Genomic DNA, 16,525 nt, shown 5'->3' with positions numbered 1-16,525 from the left:
GGGTAGTTAACTAGTACTTAATGGGGAACACAGCTCAGCCTTATTAGTTAGTTACCAAGGAAACCAAAGAGGAATGAATCAGGAGCTAATGGGTAGTTAATGATTAGTTCCTCGCTCGGTGTGATGCTGCACTACATGGAGCGAACAAAATAATAGCCGGGCAATGATCTGGTGCTCAGTACGTGATAGTCATACATGGTTAAGATGACAGCAGTACAAGAATATAAAATTGCTAAGGTCTTTCATCAGCAGGTTTAATAAAGAGAATTGAACAAAACCAGTAATCGCTGGGAAACAGGTTTTTTGACAATTATGAGCTGTGACCTCACTGGTTTATTCAAAACCCACATGGAGGATTTCTCCTCTGCGTCTGTGGTAATAAACCAGTAGTCCTGTAATAAGGCTGGACTGTGTGTTCTCCAGTCCGTCCTGGTTAACTACCCATCAGTTTCTGATTTGTTCCTCTTAGGGTTCCTAGGTAAGTAACCATTAGTTCCTGATTAGTTCCCAAAGCATTTTAGTGAATCAAATGTTGTGTACCTCAGTGTAAAGGGTTACCAAACAAGTTGTAAACTTAAAACCTTTTTTTTTTTTTTTTTTTTTTACATTATTATAACAGGAGAGCTCCTTGCAAAGAGGAACAGAGATGGACACAAAAAGGGAAGGTGGTCATGGTCACAAACTCAAAAAAGTGAACCAGGGCAGTTGTCCACTTTATCTTAACATTTGATATCCAGTCAACACATAATTTTTTTTTTTTCTAAATAGATTTTTTTGTAGTAAACACTACATAATTGTCTTTTAAGAAACAGGAACAGACAATAATAATAATAATAATAATAATAATAATAATAATAATAATAATAATAATAATAATAATCTAAAAAATCTCTGTCATTTCTTCTGTTTCTTGCTGCAAAGACAGAGCCACAAATAGCCTCAGGCTCCCTCCTAATGTGAGCAAGTTAAAAGTCAGCGGATCTCGGTTCTTTTCATTATCACTTTTCCAGGCTGCTGTGGAAGTTACCATGGTTCGCCGTGCAAACGTCGGCCGTTTGCGAATAGCAAAGCCTCAAAGGTGTTCATTAGCTGGGGTCCCAGGGACCATGAAAGATGCCCGCTGAGGCTCTAACTGCTGCGATAGCAAAGTTTAAGCACCGACCTCCCACACTGATCACTATAATTTACACAGAACAAGAGATAAAAAACATTTGTCGCCATGTAGAATCATTCAGTTTCCCTAAGCACTTTCCTTTGAGAGATTTACTATACAGATTGTATAGAAGATATTATTATAAAGTCATAGTTTAACTCCGTTCTTGTCTCATGTTTGCTTCCACATCTCTGTTTACATATCAGATCTCGCTTCCTTCCCTGTCTTGCTGAGGTCTTTCTTTTGTATTTTTCTGCATTGCATGCCTAGCCTTTTCCAGATTTTTCTGCATGTCTCTCACTAATTATTTCTCAGTGTACTGTGAGTAATTAGCAAAGTGGCTAGTTTAAAAAAATGGCAAAAAACATCTGTTTTAACAACATTGTATGCTAAGATATATTACAGTAATGGGAAAATCTAGTCTCAAAGATGTGAAACTAAGAGTCAGTCATACATAATTAACTAAGCAAACTAAGCCAGTCTCTGCTGTCTTGTTGTTGCTGTCTGACTCTTTGGTTGAGCACCGAGGAGAATGGGTAACCAATTAGAGCCCACATGGAAACCAAAAATGTAAGAACGTACAAACACATTTATTGGTCCGGTGCCCCTCGCCATTGACACATTTTGAATTAGAACACAAAAAGTAACCCCAAACAAACCCAAAATGGAATGGGAACACACAAAAAAGTGAGACATAATTAATGAGAGAACAGGTTTGATTATTACTTTGATCCATCCATCCATCCATCCATTTTCCAAACCGCTTTATCCCTCATGGGGTCGCGGGGGTGCTGGTGCCTATCTCCAGCGTTCAATGGGCGAGAGGCAGGGTTATTACTTTGATATATTAAAGAATTATTTTTGTTCTTTGACAATGTTTTTTGGGAAAAACTGGTTAGTTTTAAACTAAGAGCAACATATATGCTCGTGCTCTGTTATGTTTCTCACATAAAACTGAGAACCACATGTGTTATTTTGTTATAACTTGCTTTTAACTTGTGGTGGGAAGTTATGACAATGTGTTGTGGGAAAGACTGATTCAAGCTCTGTGTTCCTTATTTTGCTTTGCTGTATTCGCAATGTTATTTTGCTTCACACACTGCTGAGATGCTGCGAACAGTTTTTGTTTTGGAAACATGTTTTGGAAACGGGACAAACAGATCAGCTGAGAGAGAGAACTGGCCACTCTTGCTCCCATCTGATACTTTGTTTATTAGTATAAAAAGGAGGGGACCGTCCTCAGTCCTTGAAGTCTGCCGTGGATTCGTGTGGACGCCCGGCCACATGGATTGTGCCATAACCGGACTGACCGACTTCCCAGTCCTGTACCATGGTAAAAGATGGAACATCACGCCTGTCTGAAAGCATGTTGCTTTAAGTGCTTGCTACTTTGCGTGTGCAAAGTGCTTGCTGTTTTGTGTTGCTGTATTCTGTGGGGAACAATAAATGTGGGCCTTATTATTCTAACAGAAACAGTGTTTGAGTCCTTATTTGTGTCTTGCCGATCTCTTCAGAACCTGAATAAAAATTTCATAAAACTTTTCATTTTATAATTTGTTTACTGTCTACTTTTTTCCTACAATTTTGACGGGGTCGACATCTTAGCAACCCTATTAACACGCCGCCAATAGTTGATGGTATAGTGCAGAATTTGGTAATCTGTAAAATTAGCTTGCTAAAGCTAATTACCAAACTTTCTACGCACATGGACCGAGATAACAATCTAACTTAAAAAATGAAAAAAACAAGGCTAAAAGTCAAGAACAGATAAGCTAAGTATTTTAGAGCTTCTACAAAGGTTTGTGAACATTAACAACCATTTGATGTAGTTTCGTTTTTAGTCTAAAACTGTAAGGTAGCTTATTTTTAGCAAGCTAATTATCTTGCTACAAACCCTAGAGAATGGACGTTTCAAGCTAGCCTTAATGTTTAAAATGTTATGTTAGTCAAGAAATTTAAAATTAAAACATGCAATAAGCTTAATAGTTTCGTGAACATAGTGAACTCTATTATAAGAGTTTTTCCCCCTATAGTTTCAGTATTAAAAATGACATGAGTTTGTAAAGAAAAGAGAAGTGCTTTTAATAGGTTTTAAAAACCTTAACAGCTGGTTGATATAGTATTACTTCTATTTATCAAGCTAGGCAGTTTACTGTGAGCAAGCTAGTTAGTGAGCTAACTTCTTAAGAAAATCTCTCTTCCTTTGTTCTGACTGTAAAGCCTTTTGAATTAGCGTATGAATGGTACTAAACAATGAACTTGCTCTCCCTTACTGATAGCCAAATAACACGCTGGCTATGCTGAAGAATTTCAGTCTCAAATAATTGGAAAAAAAAGTAATTTTTTTCTGAAGGTTTTATTATAATATATCCATTATTTATCCAAATGAAAATTAAAACCTCTTTTTAAAAAAGATATTTGTGCAGTAACATTACAAAAATGTACTGAACTGCTAGCATACATAGCAGCTTTTGTAGTTGTTGAAGTGACTTCAGATTGAAGCGTGACCTAGAGCAGGGGTTTTCAAAGTGGGGGTCGCCAGATGATCCAAATGATGATGGAAAATTTCTGACTTTACAATATCTGAGATATACTTGTTTTAATATAGCAAATTTCTGCATTTAGTCATGGAAAAATATTTTCTCTGGAAAATGTACAACTTTTCAACATCAGAAAAAATCCAAGTTTTTGTTCACAAATATGTGAAATGCATCTCAAAATTCTTGAGTATTTTGCGGAAATATATTTCTTTGTGGCAAAAAAGTTACTTTCTTTTACAATTCTTCTATTTTGAATTTACGAGAATAAAGTCATTGGGTGTACAAGAATAGAAAATGTTGCAAGAACAAGGAATGTTACAAGAATAAAGTCACACAAACAGTTCAAAGTCCTGGGAATGCTAACAATTTGATGCTGATGTGCTAAAAAGATTTAGCATTCATCATTTAGCATGTCCTTATTTGTGAAATAGATACCAAAGTATAAGATGCTCAACAGTCTTTATTTTAACACAGGGGAAGACTGCACTTTTTTGTAAAAGTTTTCATAATATTACTTCTTTACTCTCGCAATTTTATGACTTTAGTCTCGTAGTTTCCAGAAAGAAATAAAATACACCGCTACCCTGCCTAAAAGGGGGTAGCCGGTCACTGGCGCTGTTGTTTTGGGGGTCGCAGGTCGCAAAGTTTGGGAACCCCTGACCTAGAGTGTACCGTGCTGGTGTTCATATATATAGAGAATGCAACTGTGCAAAACCAACACAGCATGTGTTCACAATGAACCTGACTCCACTAGTTTGGCACCTTTTATAGTAAATGGAATAATGTGAATGAGAGAACAAGTGAAAATAAATTACTGAAAAAAAATAATATCAAAATAAATGCATTGCTAGCAAGACCTTTAGAAGCCATCAGAAGCAATTTGATGAGTAATATTTTCTGCGTTTAGTAAAGAAGCGACAATAAATTATTTCAGACAGCCTTTATTACAGTTGAATTTATTTAAAGGCACAAACGTAACAGGAAGAAATGATTTGGCAGGCAAACGATTAAAACGGGGCTTCTCAGTGCAAACAAAGAATGAACTAAACTGAGCAAACCATTTCGTTTACAACCGGATTACGTCAGCATTGAGTGGGCCTTAATTAACTCATTTCTAGGCACATGAGTTCAACAGATGTCACAAATTTTACATATTCAAAGCTTGACCTTAAAAAAAAAAAGCGGGCTAAATTTATGGCGCTTGTGTGTTTAAGTGTGCACTGAGACTAATTGACCTTCGCTTGGCTTGTTAACCTTGGCTGGAAAAGCTAAGAAATTAAGGCAGAAAGAAGACAAATTTCTTAGAACAATAACAATTAAAAATAATTAACCTTCATTATGTGCATGGACATTTCTGATATAAAACTCATTTTTTCCCCATCGTTTTTGTTTTCATAATTGCAGATTGATTCTTTCTTCTTTGTGTTATTTAGAAATTAGCGAGGATATAAAAGAGGAAAGTTGTGAGTAAGGACGAACTAACTATAACTCATCAGTAAAAAGGGATTTCATGACCTTTCCTTCATAGATACAGAGCCCTGCAAAAGGATTCCTTCCCTTTGAAATTTGTTCCATTTTGTCGCTTTGCAATCACAAACCTCCATGTATTTTGTTGATATATTTTACGTCAGACCAAACAAAGCAGCGTGTGATAGTAAAGTAGAAGGGCATGGCTTAAAGGTTTTCAAAACCGTTGGTAAGAAAGAAAAAAGCATGGCATACATTTACAATCACCCACTTTCCTCTCATACCCCTAAATAAACTCCAGTGGAACCATACGGGTTCAGCAAATAAATTAGAGAAAGTGCTTTGGTCAAATGAGAGGGCAAAAAAAAAAAAAAAAAAAAGAAGGGACCAAAAATCTAACTTTTTGGCTTTGATGGTGATAAACGAGGTGGGGATGCTTTCTTCAGCAGCTGGTCAGACAGCTAGATGGAGGTAGATGTGAGGTAATCCTAGAAGAACGTCTTTAGACTCTGCAAAAGAACCACTTGAAGCCGTGGTTGAGGATCCTCCTATCAGGACGCGACATCTGATTAGTTTAGATCAAACAATCATGTGTAATAACGACCCAGTCAAAGCCAGGACCTAAACCGAGAATCTACAACAACACGTTAAAACAAACAAACAGGATATTTATAGTCGCTCCCCATCCAGTCTGACTGAACTGTAGCTATTTTGCAAATTTGAAAACCGCGGAATGAGCAAAGCTGCTAGATGGTGGTCGACTCAAGAGCCTCAACACAAGCGCATTTCCCACTTTTCAGACATTTTGTTACTTCACTTTAAAAGGACGAAGTACTTTCTCTCGACGGGTCGCACAGAATATCAGTAAAATACGCTGAGGTTTGTGGTTGTTTCAAGGTGTTTGAGTAGTTTTGCATGGCACTTTAAATGGAGGGATTCCTGGTAGCAGGGACTGTGTTTACTAAAAAAAATATTGACTATTATAATAAAAACGTTGTAATGAATTATGATTAAATGACCCTGTAGCTTATTGGGAGCATGGAGTGATAAGTGCACCATGGTCCATCTGCAGGATGTGTTCAGTCCAGACGCTGGAGCCTCCTTCACAAGGCCGCACAGATCGTCCACGCCTTCATAATAAATCGCTTTTCCTGCAAACAGAGCTGTCCTTCATTCGTAGATACAAACGTCCTTGTTCAGAACTTTGGCAAAGTCTCGTGGCGGTTTCGATTGCGCTCTCAAGTTGCTTTCAGGATTGGTTCTGAGTAGTTTGTGGTCTCTCTGGGAGGACGGAGGGGGATTTAGTCGGAATCCTCCCCGGCGGTGGCGGCCTCCAAAGCAGCCAGAGCCTCCGCCACCATTGAGTCTGTGACGCTCTGCACCTCCGCCTGGTCTTTCCTCACCTCCTCCTCGTTCTCGCTCTTTGTCACCGAGATCCCGCTCTCCTCCGTGGAGACGTCCAGAGTCTCTGGCAGTGTGAGCTCGTCCCTCGTGCCGCCCGAGGACAAGCTGGCGGTGCTGGTGTGGATTTCCACGGACAAGATGCTCCCCTCATCCCCGGTGTCCCAGAGGTGCTCCGGCGTCCCCCCCACGCCTTCGTCGATCTCGTCCAATGACGAGCTTTTGCCTGGGATGGTGCAGCGGGTGAAGGGGCTGTCCCAGCCTTCTGTTGGTGCTTCATGGTTCTCGTACTGCTGTACGTTGGGGTAAATGGGCACCTGGCTCGGATCTATGTCCATCCATCGCGGTCCCACAGCTTCTGGCTGGATGATGTACAGCCCCCCATCAGCAGGGGGCGCGCTCGCCTGCTGGTGCAGCTCCCTCGCGAGGGACGGCGCGGAGTGCAGCCTGTGGTTGACCTGGTTGTTGTCGAACTCGAGCTTGAGCGTGCTGTCGTTGGACTTGCTGTAGCCCAGGTTGTGGAAGCCCTGCTTCTGCTTGTTGCCGCCGGCGTGGGGGTCGAAGTTGGGGTCACCGCCGGCGTGGTGCTGGGCCTGGTAGAGCGAGCTGCCTGCAGAATCGCCTTTCCGCGCATCCGCCGCCGTCGAGGGGTCGCTGATGTAGCTGCGAGGGAGACAGAAGTATTAATCACGGAGGTAGAGGCACTAATAAGAGGAGGCAAAAGACGGGAATCACATAGTCAGGAAGCAGCTGCTGGCACATCCACATCAAAGATGGCCGCTCACTTATACCGGGGAAGAAAACGCAGCTCTGACTTCATCTGTCCAACAGCACAGAGCTTTACAATAAAGCACAAAAATAAACGATTAACGCTCCCTTTACTTATCCTTTCTTTATATATAGCAGACTGGATAACGGCTGGATGGAAGAGAGATGGATGGAGGCCTATGAAAGGATGATTTAAATCCATATTTAGTAAATCAAAGGAGCACCAACCAGCTGACAAATGGGGAGTTCTTTGAGTTAGAAACCAGCAGGTAACCCTCGGATTTGGTAGGATCGATGCGGCTAAAATAATTAATGATCACTTATTCCCTGCACCGTTAGCAGAAGGCTTGCTGTGTTTACGGAACTCTTTGACCCAAACGGTGGGATCTTGTTTCAAGGACATTAGTCCAAGTTACCTCGCTCACACTTAGACAGATCCTGCAGGTGTGAGCGGCGAGGCTTCCCTGTAAGACGCCGTCAGACGCGGCCTGCTGTGAGCGCCTCTTGTTTTCGTTCGTTTTCTCCTTCACATCGCCGGGTTCCCGACTCCAGCTGGGCCGCCTCCATCTCACACCTCTGCAGGCGCTGCCAGTCCCCACATCCTTGTGTCTCCTTCAGTTTCCCCGTGCTGCAGCCGCGGCTCTCACCCGCTGCAACTTAACGCTCGGTGATCCGAACGCCCTTTGAGCCTCACAATGACAACTTCTGAGAATTTAGGAGATCGCTTTCCAACGTGTCGACAGGTTCAGGTTTCTCTGTCCAGGTTTCCACGGCCGGCCACACGCAGGCTCACCCCCTTACTCCAGCACCCCTTACCCACCCTGCATCTTTTTTTTTTTTTTTTTTATTCTCTTCTCACAGCGGAAAGCTGAGAAAATGAATGTTTTCCATTTCCTCAGCGCTGCTGCTGCGTCCTCTGCCAAAGGTGAAATCTGAAGCATGTTTTCCGAGAAGCGAGAGGCTCACTTTGTGTTTTACTAAGAAAAAAAAATGACCAAGACTACCTGGAGGTGGATGGAAACGCTTAGCAGGAGAATGAAACAAGCGTTTCCATCAATCACCAAACGCCCATCCAGTTCATCAGGAAGCAATTTTTGTTGTTGTGATGTTTTTGCTTCCTGCTGCAGTGGACAAACACAACAAGGAGTAAGGCGTCTGTTTTTATGCTTGGAACGTATTTGAAGCCTACGTAGGTCTGGGTCGGCTCCTTTCATGTAAATGGAGAGGATGTCAGAAGCACTGATGCCAAGGACGAGTGTTTGGGTGTGGGGCTTTGACTGTATGCAAAGACAGATGTATTAATTAAAAATCAGAATTTTTAAATCCCTTTTTACAGTCACTTGATCTATTTTTGCAATACATACCAGAAAATATCATGGTAAAATTGAGAAAAGGTCAGTATCAACCATCCATACTATAACCGTTCATGTTTCTCTAAGATATTGATGTATGGATACGTGATATCAATTATAAATATGCTAAACATTTAAAATTATAACCAATTGAAATGAAATAAAACGTTTTTAAAAAGTTTAATAAAAAAATCTAAATCAAATTTTGGCTCCAGAATAAATTAGAATAGCTCCTCATTTATGCCACCTAAAATGGTGCATCATATCAGGTCAACGTGATCAGAACATTGTTGCTCAGCATTTTAAAGCAGATTGGCCCTGTTTGAAGCTCAGACCTTTGGCTTGGTGTGCTCCTGATTTTAACTGAGACTCGACATCATGGTGAGATCCAAGGAGCTGTCTGAGGCCTTCAGAGAGAAGACTGTAGCAGCCTGAAGGTCCGGTAAGGGATTTAAAGACATATAAAACAGTTTTCCTCTGTATAGAAAATAGTCTATGAGTGGAAGATCTTCAAAACAACCTTTAACATGCCCTGAGAGCAGGCCACTATATGCTTGAGTCTCCAAACAAAAAAAACAACAACAACAGAAATGTCATCATGGACCTGAAGCAGGATCTCGCTGCTGATGCCTGTCATCATCCAATTTGCATATTGTTCATACATTTGGGACCCAGGCTGTAGAAGGGCTTTCACCAAGACAAAAAAGTTATTAATAATTGTCATTAAATGTCTTTGGAACAAAAAAAATACCTTTATAAAATGATGAATTTATTAGTGTTGCACCGATACCGATACCAGTATCGGCCGGGGCGCCGATACTGCACTAAAATGGTGGTATCGGTATCGGCAAGTACCAACAAATAGGTCACAGATACCATTTTGATGGTTGTATGTCACTTGAACATAAACAAGAGCAAGAAACTCCTCAAACATCTCAGCTAAAAGTGAGGAAAGGAGCAAACTTTCCTGACGTCAGAGACTGGTAGACGGCGACAGGGAAGTCATTTCAGCTAAAGGCGGTAAGACTAACGAGTTTAACGAGTTTAATGAGTACAACAGAGTTCATCCTTGCTGCTCAAGGACTTTTTTTTCCCCTTTCTTTTCCAGGGATTAAAAAAAATAATATATGTATGGGAACATTTCTAAATAAAGCCTGGGATATGTAAAGGAGTGTCCTGATAACCCAGTTACTTTGCTTTTCATTGGCTTTATTTCTATCTTTAGCATGGCAGAAGGGCTTGTTTTACCTTAATTATGACTATGATGAAAGCCTGGCAGACACTTGTTAAACAGGTAGAGCACTAGTTAGGAAAGAAACGAAGGAAAGAAAATCTAACAAAACAGGGAAACCCCCGCCTAAAGTCCCCAGAGGAGGCAGCGCAGCAGCCGACAGAGCTCCCTGCACTAAAACGCTGCAGCTTGCTGCTGAAACGACAGCAATGAGGCCAGAAACCCACAACGCCTCTCTGCTGAGAGCAACACATGGACGACAGGGGAAAAAAAAAAAAAAAAGTGAAGGGGCTTGGGTTCCTGAGTGGTTGCACACATAAACACAGAACCATGTTCAGCATCAGGGTGAAGATCAGTCAATGTAGAAGTGAGCTTGTTGACCTGATAGTGGTCGTGCCCTTTGAACGGTTCCACACTTGATTCACCACGAGCTTTGTAGGAGACACAGCAAGCGCGTGGGAGTAGGAGCTCAGGTCACATGAACCTCATCTGTGAGCTTCCTTGTTTTTCAAGCAGGGACAGGGAAGCTGACCAGAAGATGGACGTAACGAAACGAGGCCAACGGTGGAGGCAGAGACGTCGGTTTGGATTTGTGAGGATTAAATAGAAATCCCTGCCACCTCTTTACAGATTTCTATCTGCAAAGAATTTGGAAACCTGCGTATGCTTTGATCTCATGTTTAGGCGTCACTTTGTGTAGCTTGATTATTAAAAGAAATCCCAAAAAAAACAAAAACAAATGGAGGTTGGAGATGTGAACTTTTAAGAGAACCGTGGTGGAAATGTGAAGTAGGCAACTTTAATGGCCACTGTAAAATAAAACTAAATTAGATGTCAGTTGTTTGCTGCTGACGTTATTTCCCCGTTTATCAAAGCGGCACAGCGGAGTGCTTTCTCTTTTCACCGGGTGTACGGCGGGTCTTCGGGGGCTGACCCAGTAACCCGAGGCCTCCGACTCTGCTAATCCCAGAAATGTGACGCTCCACATAATTGGGGAGGTATGCGCTTGTGTCACAGGCATTCACACGTGTGTGTTTGACATGGGAGGGAAAAACGAAAAAGAGTGTGAAAGAAGGAGGAGGAGGGGGTGGGGGGGATTACTACGCTGGTATGCGAAGCACATTGAGCCCCCCCCCTCCCCTCATTAATCTCCAATCAGAAAGTCGTTTCCTGGCCCTGCTCCGTCTTCCCGCTCGCCTCCATAGCACAGCGCCGTCGGGCTCTGACAGCGACGCATTGTGCGCTTTTAATGAGCAGACAGTCTTTGAGAGGAATACAGTAACCAAGGGTGCTGGCTATTGACATATTGACTCACGGTTTGAACTAAAAGTCGGCGTGAGGCTCGCTGTGCAGACGTGTTATAAATGGACCCCTCCGTGTCTGCGGGAGACGAGGCGAGAAATCGTTACGTGGCGGAGGAGGGCGTTGGAAACGGCACCAAGGAGGAAACTGGTTGAGGAATTAGATCAGGGCTTCTGGGGCTAAATAGCCTGTTTATTAAATAGAGGGAAATGCATTAACAACATGTAAAATACCTTTAGATTCCCATATTTTTTTGTACTTTAAAACGAGCGGATATGTTGGTGTATTTTCCATTTGTTATACAATTAGTGTGACTTGCACAAAACTCGCCGTTTTGAGCTCTATTTAAAATCTGTGCGCACGCGACACAGCGACTAAGCCCCCCCCAGAGCTGCCGATTGTTCCCAAACTGTCTCGGCTCTGTAGTCATGCGGTTATTAGAAGGTTGTTGTTTTATTTTTGCAGCTCGGACCGGAGGAGGAAAGAGCCTCCTTCTGTTGCTTTCAGCTGCAGTACGGCTGCTTCCTCCACAGAATCAGGACGGACCTTTCTAAGGCGATACGAAGCGTTTCTGTCATTATTTATATGTAAAAAAAAAAAAATTAACAGTTCCTTCAGGAAAAGCGGATGGAAAAACAAGAGCAAAATCCAAAAAGCCTAATGAGACAAAACGGAAGGAACTCAAAAGAACCCTGAATGTATATATTTAAAACACTGAATACATTTTTATGCCACTTTCCAACTTTTTACCATCTTTGTTTAGTCCGTTTATATTATTTATAGATATAAAATAGTAAAATCAGACCGTCTCTCCTTATTAATTCAATACATAAAGATGTACACAACCTGTGTTTAAAGGTTCTGTTTGCTTAAAAATGGAGAACCAAAGGAACGTCGCGACTAAAAACTCCTCATATTTTGTTGCGCCAGAACAAGTTTCACACATTTTTCTCAATGTTTCAACTGTCAGTCAACAATATATTATGTTGTCCCCAATTCAAATTGTATATATGGAAATAAAATCTATTATGAAAACTCTAACTTTACTGGTTTTTAAATAAACTGCTGTTATTTTCAACACAGCTGTCGCTGACTGGAGAAGAAAAATACTTAGAACTGATGTTAGACCAGGGGTGTCACACTCATTTTGGTTGAGGGGCCGCATTCAGCTTAATCTGATCTCAAGAGGGCCACACGAGTAAACTCATTGCAAGATTGAATATAATAAAAGTGCATGACAAAATACATCAAACAGATAAAAATTAAGAAATTATTTAAAATCATTTTTCCACATCTGAAGCTCAGTGCTACCATCTGCTGATTAAAACACAGCGCCCCTCGTGGACAATATAGGAACTGCAGATTTTCAATTAAACAAAGTACACGTTTTTTTTCAATAATTGTTTTATGACTCTCTTCCTTTTATCTCCACTTTCTTTCACCTTCTGTTTTTTTCTTCTTCTTCCTTTCTTCTACTTTCCTATTGTAGTGTCCATATCATTTGAGATATTTCCTGCATGAATCATAATAAAACTATTCACATTCATAAATCAAGCGGAGCACTATGGCAAAAGTGCCCGCGGGCCGTATGTTTGACACCTCTGTGTTCGGATAAAGAAAAGAAAAAAAGCACTGTAAAGACATAAAGAAATGTAAAAGACTTCTCACCCTTTCACCATCCGGCAGCATTGGCACCCCATTTGGCCAGATGTGTCGTTGTGCTGTGGAGACACATTAACAGACCAATTAAACATTAACCAGCTGCTCATTCTTGGACGTACAAGGCGCAGGACATGAATAGAGCAACAGAACCCACCGACAGGAAGTCAGATTTGAACTCGTGTGAGCAGGAGGAGGGTCTCCGGGTCAGATTAATAACCAGAGAGTGTCGGTGATCAACCAGATCACCTCAGGGGCTTTATATGAAAGCTTTTACTCGGTTTTCCTCTTTCAAATTTCACCTGATCCGCTGAGTGTTTTTGCTTTGCCCTTGGTCTCATCGATGTTTGGTCACGACCAGGATGAAAACTGTGTTTGCCTGAAGCACTGATAAAGGTGTTATTGCCATCGATCACCGCGGCGTGCCCGGGTCTGTCTCTGTGTGGGAAAGATCGTGTATCAAGCAGGCCTTTTCTCTCCTGCCGGTGTGCTTCAGCAGGCTGTGGCATTTCATTGCCTGGGTAAATAATTAATCAGTGACTTTTTGAATAAGTTTGCGTCAAAGTGAAGGAGAAACAGAGGCTGACAGAGGGAGAGGACGCGGCATCTTTTAATAAAACAACAATGGTGAGGAACAGTGCCTCTGATCCCGTTGGACTTTATTTTAAATCTGAATATCCTCCGCTTTGTCTCTGAACTATACATCATGGAGAGCCTCGCTAACGTCTCATAAACTGCTCCTGTCACTCTCGCAGCTGTTTTTCTGTCACGAATCACTGGCGCTCATCTCTCCACCTAGCCTGCTCCCCTCTTCCTCGGCGCCTGTTGCTTCGGATGGTTGATCCCAGGTACCCACCCCTCTTTCCCCTTCAGCACCTCTGCTCCTGGCAGCTCCCCTGTTCTACCCCGTCTCTCCCTTTTATTTATAGGCATACAGAAAATGGTCCATCACGGCCGAAATATCTAAAACCGGGTTCCGACACATTTTTCATCTCGACGTTTCCTTTACCATCTCACCCGCCTTTGGTAAAATGGTAAACGACTGAATACGTTTAGTGCTTCTCTTGTCATCCCGACCACTCAAAGCGCTTTACGCTAGAGCCACAATCCCTCGATCACACTCAGTGACGCACACATTTAATACACCGCAGATCGGCAGGCAACTAGAGGTGAGGTGCCTTGCCCAGTGGTAAATCAACATGTGATGAGGGATGCTGGAATCAAGCCCTCAACCTTCGGACTGCCAGATAACTACTCTACCTACTGAACCACAGTCATTAAAAAATGTCTGTAATTTTTTTTTTTATCTTTTTAAATAAGAACAGCTCCTTATGGCAAATATGGAACAAACCATAGACTAGGAGAGAGGGAGAGAGGATGTAGGGAAGGAAAGAAGGGAGGAAAGAAGGGAGGTAGGGAGGGAAGGAAGGATTGTGGGAATGGAATAAAATAAGGAAGGAAGGTACGAAAGAAGAAATGGACTTACAGAAGACAGAAAGGATTGATGGTCGGTGTGGCTAAGTGTCTAACATGTTTTTTTTCATGTATTGACATGTAGACATGGAGGATTCTGAACAGATTAACAAACATTAAAACTCAATGACATAAATGACATAAAAGTGGCACCCAGACACTTAAAGGTACAAGGCACAAACACACGTAGTTGGCTGAGTAGAAATGACATCCTGCAGCCTGAGCACTGAATGAAAATGAGTCGGATAACTAGGCAACTAAACTGAGCGCCATTTCCCATCTGTAATCAATGAATACTTCCATAGTAGCCTTCTGAAGGGAGAACCTAAAGACTCCTACCCCTAATGGACGGAGGACAACCAGGAAGGCTAGACAGGTGTATTTCTGACAGGGAACCCAGACTTGTTACTGAAAAGTGCTACATAAATAAAAGCGCCTTGCCAGATAATTGGACTTCTGAGTCAGAACAGAAGTCACTAAAAATTGTCAGAAATATAATAAGTTTAGCACATCAGAGATCTGAGCAGTTTTTTTATTAGGCCATTCAGAGCGATGAGCAATTGCTTTTGATGTAACACAACAACCCTTTAAGGACTCACTTCATGACAGTCCACTGACGTTTAAATACGTGGCATCTTTAAAGCAGCCCCGCAGTGAAATCATTTAATAAAGCTGCTTAACTTTGAGCCTCAACTTCATATAGGGCCGGGGGATATGGCTTAAAAATTAAATCTCCGATTTTGTTATACCAAATCCGACTTATCGATTTTTTTCCCCCCACGTTTACGTTTCACAAAAAGAAATTAAAGAAATTATTGATTTTATTTCAAACATTTCGTCTGGGAGTTGACCTGAATTCAAAGTGCAACTAAATACAAGCTGTGAAACATGCTTGTAAAACAAGATGGCGGCACTGCCGTTGTAAACAATGAAAATACAACAAAATGTTTGCTGCTAGTGGCGTTACACAACGAGCTAAGAACAGAACAAGCCTCACTTGTGTAACTTCAAACTAATTAAAAAAAATAAGTAAATGAATTAAATTAACTGCCTCCTCTTATGGTCAAAAAAAGTTTCCCCTTTACAATATTTTGACAACATATTTTCCTAAACATACATTCAGCATTGCATGCATTTCTCTTCATGGAAGCCCACTGAGTGCACTGGCAAAATAAAATCCAGATTTTCCAAATCTTAAATTGCAAATTCAAATTATTTGATTAAATAGATTCTTCACCCAGCCCTAACTTCACGGTTTATAACCTTGACTATGATGCAGCAGTACTCTTTCAGGAGTACGCTCGCGAGAACAGAAGTTCACGTGGGTTCACGCGATAACTAGTGCAATATTTATGAAGTGCCCGGGAAACAATAGCTGTATTTGGCTGTACAAGCACTACCTCGTTGTTTTTCCTCACTATTGATGCACGTGGTCAACCACACACGTTGGATTCCATGTCACCGGTTACGACGTAATGTACGCATTTCCGAGCGAATGCGTGCGCGCAGGCAGAGAAGGAGAGAAAATGCAGAGTTTGCAGAATTCTTTTATTACGAAATACACAGGAAGTTATTTCAACGTGGGATCTACCTTCCTGTTTGGCTTATGTACTTCACTGGAGCTTGACACAGGACCGCTGCGGTGTCCGGATTTGTGAAAATCAAAACCTTGATTGGTTACCGCATGGCCTCGGTAACCAATCAAAATGCAACAGGGCTAGCTGAAAGCAGCCTGATTAAGCAGTGTAAGAAAGTGCTCCAGCTCTGACCATGATGCAAGAGTTTCTCCAGTCTCCAGTCATACCGATCTATATGTTAGTATCGACTAAACAGCTTCAAGGACGCTAAGTTTATTCATGTAACAGCTGGTTATGCAGGTTTCATCACAAACGGGGCCGTGGCTGAAGGCCGGTTGGACGCAGAGGTCATCTTTTGGTGGAGACTTGTGATATTTGTTGAAAAGCAACAAAATCTGGCGTTGCTTCACCCCAAGGTGTGCGATTATCCTCCTGCAGGTTTGCAGCTGGGTTTAGAGGCAAAAGTGGGCGTCTGCATTGAGGATTTGGGGCGAAAAAAATGACACTTAGCTGGCAAACAGAGCTCATGATGATGTCCCTCTCATCTCTGAGGGCCTTGCTCTCTCCTCATCAAAACGGAGCCTTCTGATTTGAGGCGGGCT

The 16,525-nt window shown here is 41.8% G+C and overlaps 1 protein-coding gene across 1 annotated transcript in view; it reads right to left on the bottom strand.

Moving 5' to 3' along the window:
• Positions 1–4,618: 4,618 nt before the first annotated feature.
• Positions 4,619–16,525, bottom strand: part of zgc:194930 (uncharacterized protein LOC557813 homolog) — a 33,842-nt gene continuing 21,935 nt past the window's right edge. The window contains exons 2-3 of the mRNA XM_012853502.3: positions 12,883–12,935; positions 4,619–7,224 (exon numbers count right to left, since the gene is read on the bottom strand). Coding sequence (XP_012708956.2) covers positions 6,462–7,224; positions 12,883–12,914 — 795 coding nt within the window. The 5' untranslated portion in view covers positions 12,915–12,935 and the 3' untranslated portion in view covers positions 4,619–6,461. The remainder of the gene's footprint in view (positions 7,225–12,882; positions 12,936–16,525) is intronic.

This window comes from Fundulus heteroclitus, chromosome 14 (genome assembly GCF_011125445.2).
Source record: "Fundulus heteroclitus isolate FHET01 chromosome 14, MU-UCD_Fhet_4.1, whole genome shotgun sequence".
In the NCBI taxonomy this organism is placed as follows: Eukaryota; Metazoa; Chordata; class Actinopteri; order Cyprinodontiformes; family Fundulidae; genus Fundulus; species Fundulus heteroclitus.
The sequence above is the reverse complement of the archived record's forward strand: the minus strand, read 5'-3'. Positions and strand labels throughout refer to the sequence as shown.